The sequence below is a fragment of the Balaenoptera ricei genome, chromosome 2 (assembly GCF_028023285.1).
Source record: "Balaenoptera ricei isolate mBalRic1 chromosome 2, mBalRic1.hap2, whole genome shotgun sequence".
NCBI classification, from domain to species: Eukaryota; Metazoa; Chordata; class Mammalia; order Artiodactyla; family Balaenopteridae; genus Balaenoptera; species Balaenoptera ricei.
Window position 1 is genome coordinate 163,505,815 of NC_082640.1, and position 21,464 is coordinate 163,527,278.

Consider the following 21,464-nt stretch of genomic DNA (forward strand, 5'->3'; position numbering starts at 1 on the left):
ACTCCAGTATAACCTCATTTTGACTTGATGCCATCTGCAAAGACCCTATTTCCAAAGAAGGGCACACACTCACAGGTACCTGGGATTAGGATTTCAACTTATCTTTTTGAGGGACACGATTTAACCCACAACACCGTATTTTAGCCTGCCCTTCCTGCTTGTTTGATTTTTAAAATGCCATTCTTTTTCATGAAATTATGGTTTTATCATAGATGGTAGCTTTTTAGTTTATAAATTTATAATATTCAGAAAAGTAAACCCCTCGTATTCTTATCACTCAAATGAACAACAAAAGACATGTATTTGACTCAAGCACTTTTTTAAGAATAAAAATGTCACAGGAATAGATTTTTAAAATTATTTTTAACCATCTTCTCCTCAGTTACATTGTCCTCTCCTTTCTCTCAGGGAAGTGGTTCTCAACCAGGGCAATTTTGGGCCTGCTCCTATCTAGTCCGTAGGGGCCAGGGATGTTGCTAAACATCCTACAATGTATAGGACAGCCCTCACCACCCTTAACACACAACAAAGGATTATCTGGTTCAAGATGTTAATAGTCTCTAGATTGAGAAGTTCTGTTGTAGAGAGAAGCACTACCATGATATCGATATGTATCCTTCTAGAAATGTTTTTCATACTTCTGCATACATTTACAAGCCTGAATAAACAATACGTGGTATTGTGTTGTTGTGCATAAGTATTCCTCTAATTTATATAAACAGTATCATAACATATTCTGCATCTTGCTTTGTTTTTCCCTTCAACATTTTTTAGATCTAGCCATATTGATATAAATACATATATAATACACATGTGTTTGTGTGTGTATAATTTTTAAACTGATCTATAGTTTGTCGTTTTAAAAAATGTCTTTACATGATGAAATAAAATATTGATAACTCTATGTCCCATATTAGGCTGGCTCTCTTTTTTGGGGAGGATCAGGTTTTATTCCTCCATGATATCTGTAAGTCTGAAAACCCAAGACTAGATTCCCTCAGTCCTGGTTGGAAAGCAGGCCCATTATCTGGGATGTTAATACTCTCCTAGAACTTAATCTTCCTAGAATATAAGAATAATCAAAGGTCACAGGAGTCCTTGACCAGCTGGTGGGAAAATGAAATTGTGTCACAGCTCTAGTTTAAGGTTGGTAGGACTAGAAAACCCAGGATTAAAGTGAGGTCCACTCAAATTTTGGTTTCCAGAGGAAACTGAATAGGGTGACAAATTTGGAAGAGGGAGGCCACTTTTGAGGAGCTCCATCAGCTATACATAGACTATCATGCAGCCAAAGTCCAAGTTATTAATCTCAAAGGCTAATCACTAAAGGACTCAATGGAAAGCACCCCAATTTGAGTAAAAAGGCTTGTGTTTGATCTTAGCTAATTCCTAGCTGTGTGACCTTGAGCAAGTTACTCAGCCTTGTAATCTCAATTTTCCCGATCCCTAAAATTGAAGTAATAACATATCAGTGGGTTTCTGTAGGAACAAAATGAGAACAGTGCTTGGTATCTGGTAAGATTTCAAAAATGTTAGTTGATCCTGGAGTCTGATTCTACGGAGATTGGACTCTTTCCTTTTGGCAACAACGGAGGCTTTGGAATTTCTTTAGAAGCATGGGAGTGCTATGTTTAAATGTGAGTTTTAGAAAGTTAATTCTGGCTTGGAAGCAGTGTACAAGGAGAGTTGGGAGTAGGAAGAAGCTGGAAATACAAAGGTCAGTTATTAGGGTTATGAAATAATCCAAATGAGAGAAATGTGCCTGAACTGAGTGAGTGGGGTGGGTGGGGAGGAAGGAGGAGAGAGGGATGTAGAAAGACGACAGGAGAGAGAGAAGGAAATGAGGGATATTTGAGAGATGGCATCAGAACATATGAAGGCTGATGGGATGTGGAGTTGTGAGATGAGGCTAATGGGATAATGCCCAGGTTGCTAGCTGGGTTTAGTGAATGGATGATGATATTAAGAAAGATAAAAAATCAGGAGAAACTGTTAAGGGAGGATGAGGAAGAGGGAAATAATGAATTTGGTTTTAGTTAAGGTATGTCTGAGTTGCCTACGTGACATCCTGGACCAGAAGTAGGTAGTTTGTGAAACCTTGGGACAGAGCCCCAGGGGACATCCAAAGGAGGAGGGGAGAAGAGCAGCAACTGCACTGAGAGTGACTTTCAAAGGTGAAGTGGCTTTGAAAGAGTGATTTTCAAAGAAGGAGGTGGAGGATAGAGGCAGGAGATTCGTAAAAGGGGGTCCAACAGGCTCAAAAGCAGCCGGAAGTCCTCAGAGGGTGGGAGTTGAGAAGAAGCTCTGGTTTGGGTATTCCCAGAGCCACTGGTAACCTTGGGAAGAGCTTTGTGAGTCGGGGACACATGGGAGACAGAAGCCAGAATGCAGAAGATTAGGATAGAAGGGGAAGAATGGAGATTATGAGTTTTAATGGAGAAAAGAATTACAGAGATTATCTCAAAGGTGGGGGAAGAGGGAAGATTTTTGTTTCATTTTCAGATTACTAGAATGCTGCTGAGCAGTGGGTAGGTGGGAAAGGAGTGGAGAAGGTACAGAAGAGAGGGAAGTATTGATAGAAGAAGCTCCTGGGAGGTGGGATGGCTGGGAGAAAGCACTGACGAGGAGTCAGTCTTGACAGGACCAGATTTCATTGAGACGGGAAGGAGGAAAGTGGTAGCTGAAGGGGAGGGGATTACAGGCCTTCATGACTAAAGGCCTCAATTTTTCTCAGTAACATAGGAGCCCCTGTAGCACCTGCTTAGTGAAGAAGGTGGGAAGGGTTTAGAAGAGCTGTAGAAGAGAGCAGATTGGGAAAAAGTTTAAGGCTTGCTGAGTCACTGAGGGTGACAGGGACAGAATTGTAGTTGAGCTCAATGACACAGATGGGCTGTTGGTTTCTGGTACTAATCAGTTGCTCAGGGGCAAGGGAAGTGTGTGCTTAGATTTCCTCAAGTGAGAGGACTGTTGGTGTGGATGTGTTGGGAGTCCAAGGGGTGAGGGAATGACTGGCCATGAACTTCTAGGTAAGATGTTAAGCGAAGGTGGTGGGGAAGGGGGGATATACTGTGAGACTGAAGAGATTGGGGTGCTGTGGCTCTATAAGTTTAAAGAAGAGGATTAGGACAAGATGCGAGATAGAAATAAGATTTTTCTGAGATAGGTGTTTGGTGGAGAAGTAGTTTCAGGTGAGGTCAAAGTCCAAGTGGGTATGAAGGGAGTAAGGATGAAGGTGAAAGTTATGGAGCAGAAGAGAACAAGGGCCATGAATCTAGGGCACTGTGCGCATGGGAATTGTACACAATGGTAGGAGTCAGGGTGCAGGAGGGAACTGTTGGCCAGTTAAATGTCTCAGCAAATGTGACAGAGTAATCTTGGGATGATGTATTGGTCAGTTTTTACTGCATAACAAATAACTATAAAAATCTTGCTGGCATGTAACATATAGCACACATTGATTTAGTTCCACATCTGGAGATAGTAGATTTGGGCCACACTCATCTGGCTAATTCTGTTGATTTTGCATCTGCAGGTTGTATGGGATCTGGTTGATCTAGGTTGGTCATGGTTGAGGGGGCTGGCTGAAATGGCTCTGGTCATTCACCTCTTGAGACTGGCAGGCTAGCTCAGGCTGCTCTTCTCATCATGATGGCAGAAGTGTAAAAGAACAAGCAGTTTTCAAACCTTTGGTCATGTCATGCCTGCTAACATTTCTTTGGCCAAAGTCAAGGGGTGGGGAAGTACACTCTACCCACGGAGGTAGTTGGGTTGGTAAGCGAATATTTTTGAACAATAACCTAATTGACCACAGGTAGTAGATAAGCGCTAGAGGACAGAGAGAGGATGGGGTTGCAGATGGCATAGGACCCTTGAACGACAATGGAAGAACAAGGGTGGGAAGAAAGGACATTGTCTACTCAGCTCCCACCCTGAGATACAAGTGGCCCCAACTAAGAGTGTTTTGGCAAAGAAATCATTCGATTAGAGAAGATACAGTCTTTTGTGTTGTGAGAAGTCAAATATGAACAACAGGAATTCCAGAGGCCACAGAGGGAAGAGTTCAAAAGAGGCACAGCTGGCTACCCAGGGTCGGAGAGCAACTGCCTGAGTGGGGAAGTCCGAGCCTCAGGAATAAAATGGGCAGAACACACACACACACACACACACACACACGCACACACAGCTGCTAGAGGAGCTTGGGCTGACCCAAGGTAAACTCTCTGGGAGCCTTATTATTTGGGGAAGGTGTTGTAGAGACCAGCCCCCACGTTGCCTTGAATGGGGCTCTGTGTGCTGGCTCTTTCTGACTAACTGAGAAGGGCAGATGCTTCCTGGGGAGGAGATGTTTCCATGGAGAGGCCGTCACAGCTCCATATATACTTGGGATTTCACAATTGCTTTTACTCTGACAGTGTGTTGGGAAATTTTCTTTTTTTCTTTTTTCTTTTTTTTTTTTTTTTTGCACTACAAATAAGGAAGCAAGAGGGTGAGTGTGGGAAGGAAACTATTTTAATGGTGATACAGTAATAGAAATAACAGCCATCCTTGGAAAGAGAGACTCTAGGAGAAAGATGGAGGGGGCTGGAGCACCTCAAACCTATACTTTATCTTTGCAGGGCCTGTCACTACCTTTCAAGCGTTCTTGATCTTCCCTCCCTGATGAGGCTGTAAGCTCGCTGAGGGTAAAGGCTGGGCCTGTCTTATTCATAGCTCTTTTCCCAGGGCTAGCAGCACACACAGAACGTAATAGGTGCTCAATAAATATTTTCGAGTGGATGAATGAGAGAATGATAAAATGTTTAAGGCTTGCCTACTGATCTCCACTTAAAAGAACTCCAAACTTTCTTTTGTCCACATCAGTCAACAAATATTCAGGGGCCTCTTGAATATCAAGCAGGTGACCAGGCTCTGGGCATTCATAGAGAGTAAGGCATGGTCCTTGCCAGATGGTCGCTTATCTTCACTTGCAGCTTAGGGAACAGTAACTAACAATGAAGAGCTATGAAGAAATGTTTCAAGCCTCAGTTTGCCCATCTTCAAAAGGGGAAGCTCAACCAGATTCATTCACATTTCTTTCCTACAAGGCTTCTTGGAGCCTTTAATATTCTACTGTTCATTGCAAATCTCTAAAACGGGGAAAACAGTTTGATGTCTGTCTAAGTCAGCTCAGGCTGCTATAATAAATATACTGTAGAGTGGGTGGCTTCAACAGCAAACATTTATTTCTCACAGTTCTGGAGGCTGGGAAGTCTCAGATCAAGGTACATGCAGATCTGGTATCTGGGGAGGAACCACTTCCTGGTTTGCAGATGGCTGTCTTCTTGTATCCTCACATGACAGAGAGCAGAGAGAGGGGGAAGCAAGCTCTCTCATGTCTCTCCTTATAAGGGCCCTAATCCCATTTGTGAGGGCTCCACCTTTATGTCCAATCACCTCCCAAAGGCCCTACCTCCTAATACCATCACATTGGGTATCAGGCTTCTATATATGAATGTTTGTCAATGAAAATTGACAAACATTCTGTCAATAGCAATGTTTCTGAAATGTATTTGACCATGAAGACTTTTCTTTCTTTTTCTTTTTGTTTTTAGAGCATCTCATAGGATTGGTTTTCTAAGGCGCACACTTCAGGAAATGTGGGTTTAGGCTAATTCTGGTGGACTAATCCTTGTAGAATTTCTTCTGAAGGTCATCCCTATCCCACCTTCATAGGCACACTTGCACCAGACTTAATGGTGTTCTTTTTTTCTTTTTCTGTGCTCAGGATGGGGTTGGCTGCCTTTTAGAGCACCCAGTGGGTTCAGACATGTGGTCATCCTTTGTCCTGATGATGTTGGAGGTGGGTATTCAGGTTTCAGAATTGGGTCGTACCTGCTAAGCTTCTATTTTGGTCCACTATTCCTAGAGCAGCCCTGGCTTACCCCTGAGCACCCTGCACCCCAGGGAGGATTTGAGGCATCAAGATAACTATTTATCTGGAGGCTTGAGGACAAAAGCACTGGGTTGTGTAGGCATGTGACCAGAGGTTGAGAGGTCTGGACATGTCAAGATAGAGTCAGGAATTCTGAAAATCAGGCAGTTCCAAGGCAAAGCACTGAATCTAGAACAGGGACTATTAGCTACTTTCTCCCTCTTTTGGATTATCTACGTGGATAGGATGTGGTCTCGGGTATTGGATCAACCTGGCTGTTCAGGTGTGTGGGGTATGGCCATGGATGGTTAAGAACTAGGTATAGGGATCAAGTTCAGGATCTTTCCCTATCTTCTGGATAAGAGCAATGACCTCTTAATTGGTTTCTCTGTGTCCTCATGTATTCCTTTTAAAACTAGTTCCTGCACCATCTAAAATGCAGACTTTATCCCATCGTTCCCTCTGTTTAAAGTCTCTCAGTGGGTCCCCAAGGTCTCTTTAGCTTGGCATCCAAGCCCTTTGGAACTCTGCCTCCAGCACGGCTCTTTTTTTTTTTTTTTTAATCGGTCATCAATTTTATACACATCAGTGTACCAGCACGGCTCTTGAGCTTTACATTTGTCCCCACTCTTACCTCCCACCCACCCTACATTCCAGCCAAATAGAACTTCTGATTACTTCCTGAGTATCCCATGATCTTTGACTTTTCCCTGCCTTCATTCATGCCTTTCCCTCTGCTGGCATACCACCCCCATGGCTTGGTCTAGCAAAATCCCTCATTCTTTGAAGTGCAGCTCGAAAGTCTTCTTCTGCCTCTTGGCTAGTCATTGGCTCCATCTTCTGTGCTCATATAACAGTTGTACATTTTTATTAAAGTACCATCACCTCCCATTATGATTGTTGCTTGCACGTTTATCTCCCCTCACTCCCTAAGTGGCTGGGATCTTTGGGAGTCAGGGCCGTACGTGGTGCCTGGTAAGTAGCAGGTATTTATTGGAGGTTTGTTGAATGAATGAATAAATGTGAGTTGTGTTGAATGAAGTGAAGATTGTGACCTCTTAGCTCCCTCTGGTCACCCTCTCTTACGTACTCACCTTTCTGTTTATAAGAAGACTTCCTTAGTTTAGAATAACAAAAGCCCATTCTGGCTTAGAGGGATGGAGTTATAGGGTATTTTAAAGAAGAGGTGTAATTTTGTTACCTTTCAAACATAGCACATTTTTTAAAGCTAAGATATAAATAGGTACTAATAAGTAAATTGGGAAAATTAATGCAAAATTACAGGTAGTCCTGATTATATAATAATGTATCATAAACAAAAGACCATGAATATTACAGAATTATTCAATGAGCCCTAAAGTTGAAGCCATGTTGATAGACTAGTTAATTTTTTGAGCCGTGAGTTTGAAAGTGACCCTGATTTTTTATTTTAGAAACTTCAAAATATTTTTACTATTAAGTTAAACCTAGAACTTTGTAGAGAAAGATGTCATTGGAACTTTCGACCTTTTGAGGATAATGAAAACTGTGTTTGAATGATTGCAAATTTTGGATTACTAACCTAGATGAAAAGTTTGTCATTATGTAATAACTCACTATCTGTTATAAGACAAAGTCTGGCATAGGTGAATCCATTGCGTGCCATCCAATGTGTTTAATTACTGCAGGGTAAGCCCAGAGGTTTCACTTCAAATGTTATGTTGTAATTGATGTATGGGTAGTATATGCTTTGACTGTTGGTTTGGGAGGGAGTTTGAGGCTCCATCTGGCTTAATAGAAAGTTTCTATGATTGATTAGTGAAGTGTACTGTGGACATGGGACGGGAGGATTCATGTATTCACCTTCCTTATCTAACAGATCCCAGAAATAACGACCTAATGCTAATCAGTGCGACATAATGATAGAAACATAGGACTTCCTGTTCAAGTGCCTGAATTTAAGATTCAGTTATATCACTTACTGGTTCTGTGAACCTGAACAAACCACATTCTCTCTCTGAGCTTCGCTTTCTTCATATGTAAAAGAGAGTTGAAAAAATTGACATCTTGTCACTATGAAGGTAAGATGAGAGAGTTTTGTAAACTCTGAGGTACTCTACACACATTAGTGCATACTAATTTTAATGAACCTTATGACATCATAGGTACTTAGTTCCTATCTGTTTGCTCCATGCATGTTATGTATGACGCTTTCCATGTGTATTGCCGGTTTTACATTCTCTGCTCCCAGCGTACAGAAGCTGTGTTGGTCCACTGACTTTACATACCACCTAGCTTCGGCTCTCACCAGGCTCCTGCCTTTTGGCTTCTCTGTGGTGATGTCCTTCAGAAAAGGCAGTGACACTGAAGCTGATGAGGCTGGACCATATCATGGGGTTCATAGGCTTGGAGGTTCCATGTAAAGGGCTCACAGTAAATTTGGAGCTAGGAACTTGGGCTTTCTTTCCTTAGCTGCCTCCGGATTGGGGCTGTCTGCGATGACTCACTTCTCTTCTACATGTCTCATCCTCTAGGAGGTGAGCTTAGGCGTGGTCTCATGGCAGAGGAGCCAGAGTGAGCCATAAGAAAATGTAAAATTACTTTCCAAGCCTCTGCTCATGTCATTTTTGCTAACATCCCATTCAGCCGAAGCAAGTCACATGTCTGAGCTTGGTGTCAAGGGTTGGGTGTAGTCATGTTAGATGGTAAAGTGCCTAGAGATAGAGAGAGGTGAAGAATTTTGGTCCGTAACACTAGAATTATTATGTGCATAAGGCAAGCAGAGAAATAGCAATGATGGCGATGGTAGCCGCTAACCGTTATTGAATGCTTACTGGGGGCCAGTTTCTGCTAGGTGCTTTATGTGCACACCCCCGCTGCCCCTGAATTGTCACAGCAAACCTTTAGGTGCTAGTATTACCTCTCCTGTTTTACAGTTGAGAACACTGAGGTCCAGAGGGATTAAGTAACTGCCACAGTTTACATAGCTCCTAAGTGGTGAGCTGGGATAAGCATCTGGTTCTGTCTGACTCCACAGTCCAGCTCTTAACCAAATCTCAGAATACCAGGGCAGAGGGCAGGGACACTGCTTGAAATTTACTGGGGAGAAACTCAGGACAAATAATAGGCAGACCCATTTCATGCAGAGGGTGGTAAACTCAAGGAATGTGTCCCTCTCATGAGTATTCACTGATGCTAGCACCTGTAAGGGATGCAAAGGTTGTAAGACTCAGTCCCAAGCTAGTACGAATGAAAAGGCAAATCTGTTCAAGAGAAATTTATGTAAATGAGTTTCTTTGTGGCTTTTTGAGGGGAAAGTAGGAGATCTGAGGGATAGCCCTTTATATGTTGAGGCTGGTATGGTACAGTGGTTTTGAAACTGTCCTTTGGGACTCTAGAGGTTTTGATGATAAAATCTTGAGAACCACTCTGGAAGTCAAGATGGAGGAAAGGGAGCTTTCACCTCCCACTTCTACAGAGCAACTCTGCTTTTCACTGTCATATTTTGGGTTTTGATGCATTACTTCTTCTTTTGGAAGAAATAAGTGTCTCAGTGACCTAAGAAAGGAAAGCCACTGTTCTCATGGAAAGATCCCTGGACAAAGGGTCCAGATCCCTGGGGTCTAGTGTCACTTCTACACTGCCCAGTTGTGAGATCTTGGACACTAGCTTGACCATCCCCAGGGTCCTTCCTCCCTCCCTCGCCTATAGAATGAAGGGTTTGAATCAGGTGATCTTCACTGTCTTCTCGAGCTCTGACGTTCTTCATCTTTGGGGGGTGTGGGGCGGCAGCAGTACCTATTATATTGTCAGGAATGAGATACTAGAACTGGTCTGCCAGTGGTCTGACCCAGAAGTCTCTCCCTTGAATTCTTCTAACTTCCATTTGCTTCCTCACCTTAGTTGGGTCAGCAAACATTTATCTCAGCAAACATTTATCTATGACTCACTGTGTGCCAGGCACCATACCCACATTCCTGCAAAGCTTGTAAGCTGCTAATAACTTGCCCTGATCTGGGAGAGTCCCAAGAGTGCCCCCTAGCTGTGTCTTTTCCTTGCCACTGTGTTCCTTTCTTCTCTTTCTCCCTCACATGTTTATGCCTCTCTGCAGGACAGACTATGAGGGTTGGTAACAATTTATAGTCTGTGGGAATTGGCAGTGGGGACAGTGGACAGTGGGATCTGGGGGTGTTGCAGCAGATGCGGTCATTGGGTCGCTGTGCCCTGCCCAGGCCTCCTCAGCCACTGACAGGGATGCTCATCTGACAAAAACACTTTTCTGATTTAGATCCCTTTCCTCTGGCCACCTCCCTCTCTCAGGCGATGACTTCCTGGGAAGGGTCGGCGCTAAGGTCTTGTTGTTTCGTGGCAGTACCTGCATCTCCTTTTCAATTGCTAGGCAACAGATAGGATGGGAAGATATGGAGGCACACAGTTTCCCCACAAAGATGGAAGGCGAGAAGACTGGAGAGTGCTAACTGGTACCCCAAAGCTATTTTAGAAAGAGGAGACACTGGAGTGGAGATCTGGAGGAGAAGGAGTGGAACGTGAGAAGGTTTGGGGAAGGGCAGTCCAGGCAGTGGGAACAGCACATGCAAAGGCTCTGAGGTTGAACTGTACTTGGTGAATTCTGCAAACTCCAAGGAGGCAGCATGTCTGAGGCCCAGTGAGTAAGGAGATGAGAAGTAGTAGATGAGATTGGAGAGGTGGCCTGGGGGCCAGATCATGTAGGGTCTTGTAGACCACAGGGAGGATGTTGGATTTCATTCTGAGTATGTAGAGAAATTATTGGAGGATTTTGAATAAGGAAATAATGACTTCCATTTTAAAAGGTCACTCTGACTACTGTGTAGAAGATAGCCCATAAGGGGCAAGGATGGAAGCAGGGAGACCTGTTAGGAGGCTGGTACATGGTCTGGGGAGAGGGAATCATTGGTATAGTTAAATTGATCAGAGTGTAGCCAGAGTGCTCCCCTTTGAGATCTTGGCTCTCTGGGCCAAGACTGGAATGTCCTGACACAGAGTCAGGGAACCCTGGGCAGCCTGAGTGTGGAGAAGAGGAGATGGCAGAGCCACGGCATGGATTTTGGAGCCAGACCTGGTTTTGCCCCTTATTAACTGTGTGACTTTGGGAAAATTATTTGATCTCTTGGGGGTCTCAGTTTACTCATCTATAAAATGGGAATAATAGTAGTTACTACTTCCTAGAGTCTAAGATACTTGGTGTATGCCTTGCACAGAGTGAGTGTGATAGGAGTGCTTGCTGTGGCCGCTGCTGCTCTTTGATAAGATGTGTGTGCTGGGAGAACAGTGTGGCTTTCCAAAATCATGGGAGGACCAAGTTGCCATTGCCTTGGTCCTGAACACACTGATCAGCTCTGCCTCCTTCTTAGAGGCTGTCCTTAGCCTGCCCCAGACCCCCAGGCTCAGCCCACACTCCCATTGTAATCCTTCCTAGAGATGGCATTCCCTGTCCCTGCCCTCACATGCTCCTCTACCCTCAGCCATCGCACCACACTGCAGGAAGCGTAGTTTGCACCTCACACCTCCAAAGTGCACCCCACAGATGGGCTGTGTCAGGCCCTGCGTTTGCCCCGTAATGAAGCTGGGAACTCACTGGTCTGGGTCTGCACATCTCGAGTCTGTCCAGAGCCTTTCTGCTTTACCCCTGTCAGCTCTGGCACCACTTGCTTTGTTAATGGAGAATTTGTCGAGTAATGGGAATAATTAGCACAGTGGGGGCCTTACTGTGCCCTGGAAAGAGAACAGAGAGAGCCATCCCAGCAGCCCCAGACATGATTGCTGGGCAGGCTTATTTTCTCTTGTCTGCATCTCTCTCTGCATCTCTTGCATGTTTGATTTTTTTCTCTTTGTGTAGAGAGAGTTGGCTAGGAGAAAAGACCCGTAAATTGCACTCTTTCTGGGCTGGTGCTGCGAAAGCTGGATAAGATTGTCTTCGTGAACTGAATAATTTCCCTCTCCCCTTACCTCAGTTAGGCGAAAGCTCAGCTGAGCATCTAGCTGATTTTCCCCTCCCTTTCTCTTCCCCGTTTCCTCCCCGCGTCCAGCCCTCCCCTCTCCCCTTCTCCCTGTCCCCTCATGTAAAGAACTCACTGACTCTCAATTGAATCCTTTTTAATGGTCCCAAGAGGCGAGGATCTTGAAGGGTGATTATCTTCACTATAAATTATTAACTCTCCCAGCAGCCAGATGGCTTCCCAGCCCATGGCTTGGAACTCCGGGCTGGGAGGCCCGCTGTCTGGGAGAGGAGGGGACGGGGAAGGGAGGAGGATGAATGAGGGAATGACCACAGCCTCTTGAGTTCCTAGCTGTACCTGGGTTGCTGGGGACCCTGTCGGCACCTTGCAAGGCCTGAGTTCTGTGGTCTGCGGGGAAGAGTTTGTCGTGGTTGCGTTTTGCCCACTAGAAAACTCAGGACACCCTTAGGATGGAGTACAAGTGATAGGAGGGTCAGAGACTAATGCCATGAGTTGCTTTTAGTATGAACCTTAAAGGATTGTCAGGCATGGTAAGAAGGCATGATTATTACCTTACGTTGGGTAGTCTTTTACCTCCTTAGGTGTTCACGACATCCTGGAAGGTGTATTCATTGTTCTCCCTAATTTACAAGAGAAGAAATAAAAATTGGATAGATCATAGAGTTTCCCATAAGGTCACTTGACCCATAGTTAGTGGAAAGCCAGAGTCTCGTTCTGACTCCGGTCTAGCGGTCTTTTCCCCACAGCAGACTTTTCCTCAGTTGCCTATGCCTTGTATCCTTCAAGTTTCCATGGAAGTTCCCCCTCCACTGAGAATTCGTCCCTGCCCACACTGAGCCAGAGTCATCTTTTGTTCTTCTGGACTCTATTGCACTTCATGCAAAGACCCATTTAGTACTGGACGTGCAACGCCAAAGGGTTTCCAGTCTCTTCTGGGATATCTCCAGTGACGGGGTAGCCCACTTCATCTGAAGGTGGTCTGTGTGTAAGATAAAGACACAAATACTCTTTCTAGAACTTCCGTTCACTAGACAGAAATTCTGTCCTTGAAAGAACCTGTGGGATCTCCCTTCCAATTTAGACTGCCTCAGGCCCCTGAAGACACTGCTCTTGCTACTGTCGAGTTGCCTCTGTACGTCCAAACACCCCGGTACTTCCAAAGGTTCCTCGCACGAAGACTCAGGTGTGACTCTTACCATTGTCTGTGTCATTGGGATGAAGTTTAAAAGATGTCCATCTGTCCACGTTACTCTCCCCGAGCAGGCCAGTTGAGGCACTAACATCAGCCGTGCTGCTAGGAGGAAATACAAGCATCAAGTAACAGCAGCAGCAGCAGCGGTAGCTAGCATTCACTTGGTACTTAGCTGTGCCGAGCACTGCTCTCTAAGGGCTTTACCCTTATTAAGTGCCCTTCCATGGTAACTCACTATTAACTCCATTTTACAGATGAGGCAGCTGAGGCTCAGAGAGGGTAAGCGACTTGCTCCAGGTTACACAGGTAGCAAGTGGTACATCTCGGATTTGCACTCAGGAGATCTGGCTCCAGAGCCCATGGGTTTAACCTCCTTGAAATGGGCACTTACTCTAATGCCTGTGTTCTGTTTGGACCTTAGAGACTGACACAGGGAGGGGGAAGGGTAAGCTGGGACGAAGTGAGAGAGTGGCATGGACATATATACACTACCAAATGTAAAATAGATAGCTGGTGGGAAGCAGCTGCATAGCACAGGGAGATCAGCTCCATGCTTTGTGACCACCTAGAGGGGTGGGATAGGGAGGGTGGGAGGGAGACGCAAGAGGGAGGAGATATGGGGACATATGTATATGTATAGCTGATTCACTTTGTTATACAGCAGAAACTAACACACCATTGTAAAGCAATTATACTCCAATAAAGATGTTAAAAAAAAAAAAGAATATGTGCTCTTCTGTGAGACGCATCCATGTGGCTGTCTGGACATGAAGACCAATCATTCTCAATGCTGTGTGGCATTTTGCATGAAACAATTTACTATTCCATTCTACCGCAGATGGACATTTGGTTATTTTCTAGGTTTTGGCTATTATGCCTAATGTTGTTATGAAGATTTTTGTACATGTCTTGGGTTGGACATATATAAGCATTTCTGTTGGCATGTACCTCGGAGGGGAATTATGGAGTCATGGGACAAAAATATTCAGCCTTTAGTAGCTATTGCCGTGCAATTTTCCAAAAGTAGTTGTACCTCTGTGCATTTTAAAAGTTAATAAAGTCCCAGAGTACCCTGTGAGATAGGTATTATCATTCTCTCTCTCTCTCTCTCTCTCTCTCTCTGATGAATCAAAGACTCAGAGAGTTGCCCAAGGCTAAATAGCTATAGTAATGACAGTCTGGGTTTAAATCCAGCCCTGCCTGACGCCAGAGCCCATGCTCTTCATCCCTACCCTGAACTACTTTCATATCTCGGAGAGAATTCATGCCTTCACCCTTCCCTCCACCCCGCCTGCAGTAGAGCCTTTGCTGTTGCGTTAAGATAGAGAGTACTGAGTGTGAGGGGCTGCCCTAGTGGTGTAGTGTCAGGAGGGGCATAGTTTAGTTGACAGAGTGAATCTCCGAGGCTGTTGTGCAAGGATGGGCCTGCAGCCCCCTCCAGAGCACCTGGGGGTCCAGCCTGCCCAGGGACAAGGGCAAGCGGGGTGTAGAGCATTGGCGGTGGGGGTGAGACATCTGACATGTCTCTCAAGTCACAGGGAGTCCTGCCAGGTATGAGTGGCCATATGAAATGAAAGCTTCTGTTGATGTGTCAATGACGGTATTTTTTTAAGGTCTAGTATTAGGAGTGTATCAGTCAGGACTCTTGGTCACAACCCAACTAAAACTTACTTAAGCAAGGAGAAAAAAGAAAGTTTTGGTTCATGTAATGTAAGTCCCGGGATCCATTGGGCTTCAGGTCTGGCTACATTTAGGTGCTAAAACATCACTAGAAATCCATCTCTATCCATCTCTCGGCTCTACTTCTTTGTTGTCTTCATTATTAGACAAGATTGTCTTGAATAGTAACAATGGTATCTCTCGTCAATTCTGGATTTCACTACAGTTGTTTGACAATGAGGTTAAAAAAAAAGGGCCCTTCTCCCAATAATTCCAGAAAAAGTTCCAGAGTAAGCTCCAGTTTGACTCAGTTTGGGTGACAGACCCATCCTTGAACTAATCACTATGGCAGGAGATTGGAATGTCCTAATTGGCTAAATTGGGTCACAAGATCTGGGGTTGGGATGAACCCCACCTAAATGACCTGGACTCAGATTGGTGGTGAAAATCATTTTACCTTCAAAGGGGCGCAAGGGGTATGGTGAAAGGGAGGCAAGTAGAACCAACAGAGAGCCATTATAGGGACTTTCTGGTCCTGATGAGGGACATAAGAAGGATGCTGATGAGAAGTTCCAGAGCAGGGGTCCCCAAACCCTGGGCCACAGACCAGTACCGGTCCGTGGCCTGTTAGGAACCAGGCCACACAGCAGGAGGTGAGCGGCGGGCCGGCGATCGAAGCTTCATCTGTATTTACAGCCGCTCCCTTCGCTCGCATTACCGCCTGACCTCCGCCTCCTGTCAGATGGGGGGCAGCATTAGATTCTCTTAGGAGCGAACCCTACTGTGAACTGCGCATGCGAGGGATCTTGGTTGCGTGCTCCTTGTGAAAATCTGAGGCCTGATGATCTGAGGTGGAGCTGAGGCGGTGACGCTAGCGCTGGGGAGCGGCTGCAAATACAGATTATCATTAGCAGAGAGGTTTGACTGCACAGAGACCATAATAAAGCAGTTGCTTACAGACTCATATCAAAACCCTATCAGTGAGTGGCAAGTGACAATTAAGCTGCATCTTACGGAGTAGACTGGACATAAGCAACACACTTCGGGTGTCACTGTCTCCCATCACCCCCAGATGGGACCATCTAGTTGCAGGAGGACAAGCTCAGGGCTCCCACTGATTCTGCATTATGGTGAGTTGTATAATTATTTCATTACATATTACAATGTAATAATAATAGAAATAAAGTGCACAATAAATGTAATGTGCTTGAATCATCCCAAAACCATCCCCCCTGCCCCGGTCCGTGGAAAAATTGTCTTCCACGAAACCAGTCCCTGGTGCCAAAAGGTTAGGGACAGCTGTTCTAGAGGCAGAACTGGCAAGCCCAGTCTGAGGCATTGAGCACAGCAATCATCGTGCCTGCCCACTGACCGTGGTTCTAGACACAGGCCCCACTTCCCTCTGAGTCTGTCAAGGGGACAGAGGAGCTGTAGGGAGGGAGGTGGAAGGGCACATGGCAACCAGATCTTCTGAGCTGTGCCGATGGCAAATAGCCCATGTGTCGGAGTTGTGTGAGGGCCCCGCTGCCTCCTAAGCAGCTGGATCGTGAGACGTTTGCAAAGATGTGAACCCCCCATAAGAAGTATGCCATTTAATAATTATGTAAATTAGCTGGCAATTAGATAATGTCACTCACTTTCTCTCTCCTGCTGGATTCTCACACAGTAGACAAGCATTTTGAGCTTCTGCACCAGTCTGGGCCCTCCGTGTGGGCACTGGAGCCAACCACCTGCACCTGCGGCTGCCTGGGTCCTCCTGTGGCTCAGGGGAGGGTAGCAATTGACCTACCCAGTAGAGAGGGCTCCCGGGCTCCCATTTCCCATTTCTCGAGCCTCGCACAGCCCTGCCAGAGGGTTAGAGAAGGCCAAAGGGTAAATGCCTGGGGCAGCTGGCTCGAAGCCTGTGATATTAAATGCAAGGTCATCTCTAGCTTTTGGCTGGGCCACTGTGGCAATTTTCTAGAGGCCACGGGAATGTCCACAGTCCAAGAAAGAAATGGAAGGGCTTTAGGAGAGAATGTGGGCGGACCATAGAGTCTAGATTAACCCAATTCTGGTGTTACCAGTCCTGAAATCAGATTCTACCTGGCGCCTGTGAGAGAGAAAGCTTGGTTTTCCTTGGTTAGCCTTTTTGACTCCCCAAGATGCAGGCAGGGGAATGTCAGTATCTCCAGTGCTGGTCCGGGCTGGAGGGGAGGACTGCCGATCTGATGGAGGGGGCTCAGCAGGCGGGATAGCGTGGTCACCCCAAAGCAGGCTGGGTAAATTCCCATGATCCTCCTCACAGCACATGGTCCTGGGCGGCTTAGTTCTTAACTCGTGGGTTACCCCAGATCACTAGACATGTGCTGCTTTGTCCTGAGGGGTCATGTGAGGTGGGCATCCAGGGAAGTGTGGAGGCGCAGGACTGCCGTCGTTGTACAAAGCGGGGTGGTGTGGAGGCCACCGTGTGGGACAGAAGTCAAATGATCCTCAGCAATGCTCTTCAGCTTGTGTTTTTACTGTTCATTCTTCCTGGACATGTTTCCTGAGCTCCCGCTCCATGCCAAGGCCCTGTGGCAGCACCAGGGTGAAGCAGTCCGTGCCCCCAGGGAGCTTCCCACGGAGCTTCCGGTGCCTGGACTCTTTATTGCTCTGCTTTATGTCTCTAAAGTACACTTTCCCCCACTGCTTTGTGATGCCCCTGAAGGTGAGAACCATGTCTTCCTCTGCTTAGATCCAGGAGTGGCTGGAAAAGATCGGAGCTCAGTAAGTAGTTAGATTGAATTGAGCAAGTCATTTAATTTCTGCAGACACGTAAGAGACTTGCAGGGCCCCAGAGGTGAGCTGACATCTAGACCAGTCTGAAAGCTTCTGGAGCTATCCACTTAGGGGGATTCCCATTTCCCTGCTCATCCATCTCACTGAGCCCTCCATCTGAATGTCCTTGCCTCCCACTGAGGGTCCCGCTGGCTTTAGCCGTCTGAGCCTGGGCCTTGCTTGAGCTGGACCCCTTGGTCTAAACGGGCCGGACAGGGAGTGCAGAGGGGGGTGCAGCAGCCAGGGTGGCGTCACTGAGGAAACACCTGCCCAAGCCTCTGGGGCTCACACACCGTGGGCTCCATCACATACCACATGATTTTTACATTCCCAGCTCATTAATATTTCCTGGCTTGGGATACTCCTTTGGAGAGGCTTGTGCTTCGTGCTCACGCCTGCCTTGCTCCCCACTCTTCTAAATCAGATGCAGGATAGGGGGAGGGGACAGGGGAGCTGCTGTCCTCGGAGCACATTCCCTGAAAGTGGCCCCTTTTCAAAAATTTGATGAAAAAAATATGTAGACGTGGCAGATATTAGGACCAGAAGAAGCCCTCTTTGGGGACAAGCATCTCCTCTCTCCCCTGGGATGTTGCCTTTTGCCTTGGTTGCCATAACTCACCTCGTACAACGATCACGTTCTTAGAGACTAGGTCATCACTCATTCTCTAGCTGCCTGATACCCACCTCTGGCTTCATGTCTTCCACTCACTCCACTCCAATAGCACCAGCCTCCTTGCTGTTCTTCAAACGTACCAACCTGCTCCAGGCTTAAGGCCTTTGCACTGACTATTACTTCTGGAACATTCTTCCCAGATATTTATGTGGCTAATTCTCTCACCCTCTTTGAAGACTTTCCTTAAATCTCATCTTCTCAGACTCTGATTTGTGATGTTTGCCTATTTCCGTGGTGTAAATATTCCTAGCATAGTTGATTTCATGCTACCAAAGTGTCATCAACCAGCTCAAAAATTTCTGAAATTTTAATAGTTGGTTCTCACATTCCGCATGAGTTGGCACCTCCACACTGCTGTGCCCATGTTCTAGGAAGCATCCCTTGCCCCCCTGGAGGTGCCCATGGCACACTTTGGGAAACACTGCATGGAAAAGACCTTTTATGCAACAGAGGCTTTCCTTATGATGGATTTAATCAGCCTCTTTTTGGTTGTACTTGCTTGTTCAGGGGAAATAGGTGTTTGTTCCTGCTTAAGGGACAGTGTTTTCCTCTTCAAAGCAGGGGTAATAACTAGCTTTGCTAATGTGGTCATCATAAAAATAGTGGACAGTGGTCTGACAGAGACCATGGTGAATTATCAAACATGCCTATTAATAGGCAGCAACTTGCATAGCTCTTGGAAATTGCACTCATTGCTCTCATGTGAACACAGAAGTCTCCACTCAGCTATGTGGCCAGAGTCTGCTTTCAGAAACCAGATCACCCCCTTGACTGGGTGCTGGTGCATTTCCAATCAGTATAAAACACGCATAATATGCTCTAGGTCTGTGACATTCCTTAACTGTTCATTTGTTGTCCATTCTGCAGTTTTTTTAATTAAAAAAATGTGTTTTAATATGCTATCCCCACTTCACAGACATATGCACACTCACACGTACAGACACTTCTTCTCGTCCCTTCCTACCTAGAAATAAGGAAGGAAAGAAGGTAGTGTTTATTGTTCACCTACTATGTATGTAGCCTCATGCTAGAATCTTCCAATACATGATCTCATTGAATCTTCTCTCCAACCTTGGAAAAAGTCTTTTATTTTCTCTACTTTATAAATGAGAAAATAGAAACTCAAATAGATTAAGACATTTTCTCAAAGTTCCACATACAAGAACTAGGATTCACTCAGCCTTATTTTTTTTTAAGGCTCTAAGCACATATTTTTTTCAATAAGATCTCTTCCCCCAACGTTTAGTTAAGAGATGAGAGTTTGTGCTCATTACTCACCTTCTAATTTATTTTCACTGATTCCTATCAATATTTCTCTCAAAAATTTAAAGGTGAGGGTCTGTCTTAGGGTGCCTACACCAAACACTCGGTTGTCAAATTGAAAAAGAAGAATCTAAAAAAAAAACAATGTCATTTTCATGTTCATGTCTTTTAATAGGTAAATGAGTTAAAATTGTATGTGTGTATTTGAGTGTATAAAATGTTAGCACTTACCTTAAAAATAAATTTGTCTAGGTGAACCTGTGATATGAATATTGTAAAGATGTACTGATATGGCTTTGGGGGGTTTATACTATTTTTGCACATGGAAAAACTGAGTGCATCATTAGGAACTGAGCTTGGGGTCCTGATGTGGCTCTGGAAGAACCCGGGCCCTCCCTTCCGTTTGAAGCACCAAGCACTGTGGGAATCATGAGAATAGCCTGGCTCGCAGTCAGCACTCCATCAATATTTGTGAAATGGGATGCAGTCTTTTCCTGACACGTGGCCCTAATCTTTGTTTCCTTCTCCCCCACCCTCCCCTTCATCCTGCAGGTCTTTTCTCCGGAGTCCTGGGAGGCAGGTTATGGGCAGCACTGCCTCTGGGCTGCACCATGAAGCCTGAGCCTGCCTCCGCTCTGCCCCGGGCCCTGCTCTGCCTGAACACTCAGCTTCCGGCTGCTCCCTTCCCCGCAGCCCCCTGCTGCTAGGAGGTAGACCGTCAGGACTGTTCCTCGGCCTGTTTCTACCTTTCACCTGACTCACCTCACTGCTTGCTCCTCCTCCATCACGGCCCCCCTGACCCCAGCCCTCTCCCCGGCCTCCCTGGCTGGGGTGTTTGGGGGTCCATTGGGAGGACGGCATTGTTGAAGGCTTCCACCCACCGTGCACTTTCTCCTCCTTGAATCAAGGCCTCCGGATCCACATGGATAGCTGAGATCTTTTCTCGGAGAAAGGCACTTTGCTTCTCACTCTGCACCCTCACTTTCTGCACCTGATTGTCCTCCTCTACTGCTGCCCTGTCTTTCCCCTCTTTATTGAATTTCTCGCTCGTGTGCCCATCTGCGGCTGTCTTGTTCACTTTCCTCCTTCCTCCCGCTCTTGATCTTTGTGCGTGTGCCTCCTTCCCCTGGTGTGTTCTCTGTCCCCCACCCATCTCCTCTTCCTCTCTCCCTTCCACTGCAAAGGGGGATTTTCCCCCGAGGGCTGCTCCCCGCCTGTGTGCCCCTCCGGGGCTTGATCCCGGCAGCCACGATGAGCTTCACCGTGCCCTCGGTTTTCTTCACCCTGAAGGTGAGCGTCCTGCTGGGGTCCCTGCTGGGGCTCTGCCTGGGCCTTGAGTTCATGGGCCTTCCTAACCAGTGGGCACGCTACCTCCGCTGGGATGCCAGCACGCGCAGTGACCTGAGCTTCCAGTTCAAGACCAATGTTTCCACGGGGCTGCTCCTCTACCTGGATGACGGCGGCGTTTGTGACTTCCTCTGCCTGTCCCTGGTGGATGGCCACGTGCAGCTCCGCTTCAGCATGGACTGTGCCGAGACCGCCGTGCTGTCCAGCAAACAGGTGAACGACAGCAGCTGGCACTTTCTCATGGTGAGCCGTGACCGCCTGCGTACTGTGCTGGTGCTTGATGGTGAGGGCCAGTCTGGGGAGCTGCAGCCCCAGCGGCCCTACATGGATGTGGTCAGTGACTTGTTCCTCGGCGGAGTCCCCGCAGACGTACGACCTTCTGCCCTGACCCTTGATGGAGTACAGGCCATGGCCGGCTTCAAGGGATTGATCCTGGACCTCAAGTATGGCAACTCAGAGCCTCAGCTTCTGGGGAGCGAGGGGGTCCAGTTGGATGCCGAGGGACCCTGCGGTGAGCGTCCCTGTGAAAATGGTGGGATCTGCTTTCTCCTGGATGGCCACCCCACCTGTGACTGTTCTACCACCGGCTATGGTGGCAAGCTCTGCTCAGAAGGTAAGGCCCTCTTCCCTATCCCTCTATCG

The 21,464-nt window shown here is 46.5% G+C and overlaps 1 protein-coding gene across 7 annotated transcripts in view; it reads left to right on the plus strand.

The window, feature by feature from the left end:
- NRXN3 (neurexin 3) overlaps window positions 1-21,464 on the plus strand; it is a 1,690,724-nt gene that overhangs the window by 45,917 nt on the left and 1,623,343 nt on the right. For all 7 annotated transcript variants that reach the window (XM_059914768.1, XM_059914763.1, XM_059914764.1 and 4 more), the window contains exon 2: window positions 20,028-21,435. In XM_059914768.1, coding sequence (XP_059770751.1) covers window positions 20,727-21,435 — 709 coding nt within the window. In that variant the 5' untranslated portion in view covers window positions 20,028-20,726. The remainder of the gene's footprint in view (window positions 1-20,027; window positions 21,436-21,464) is intronic.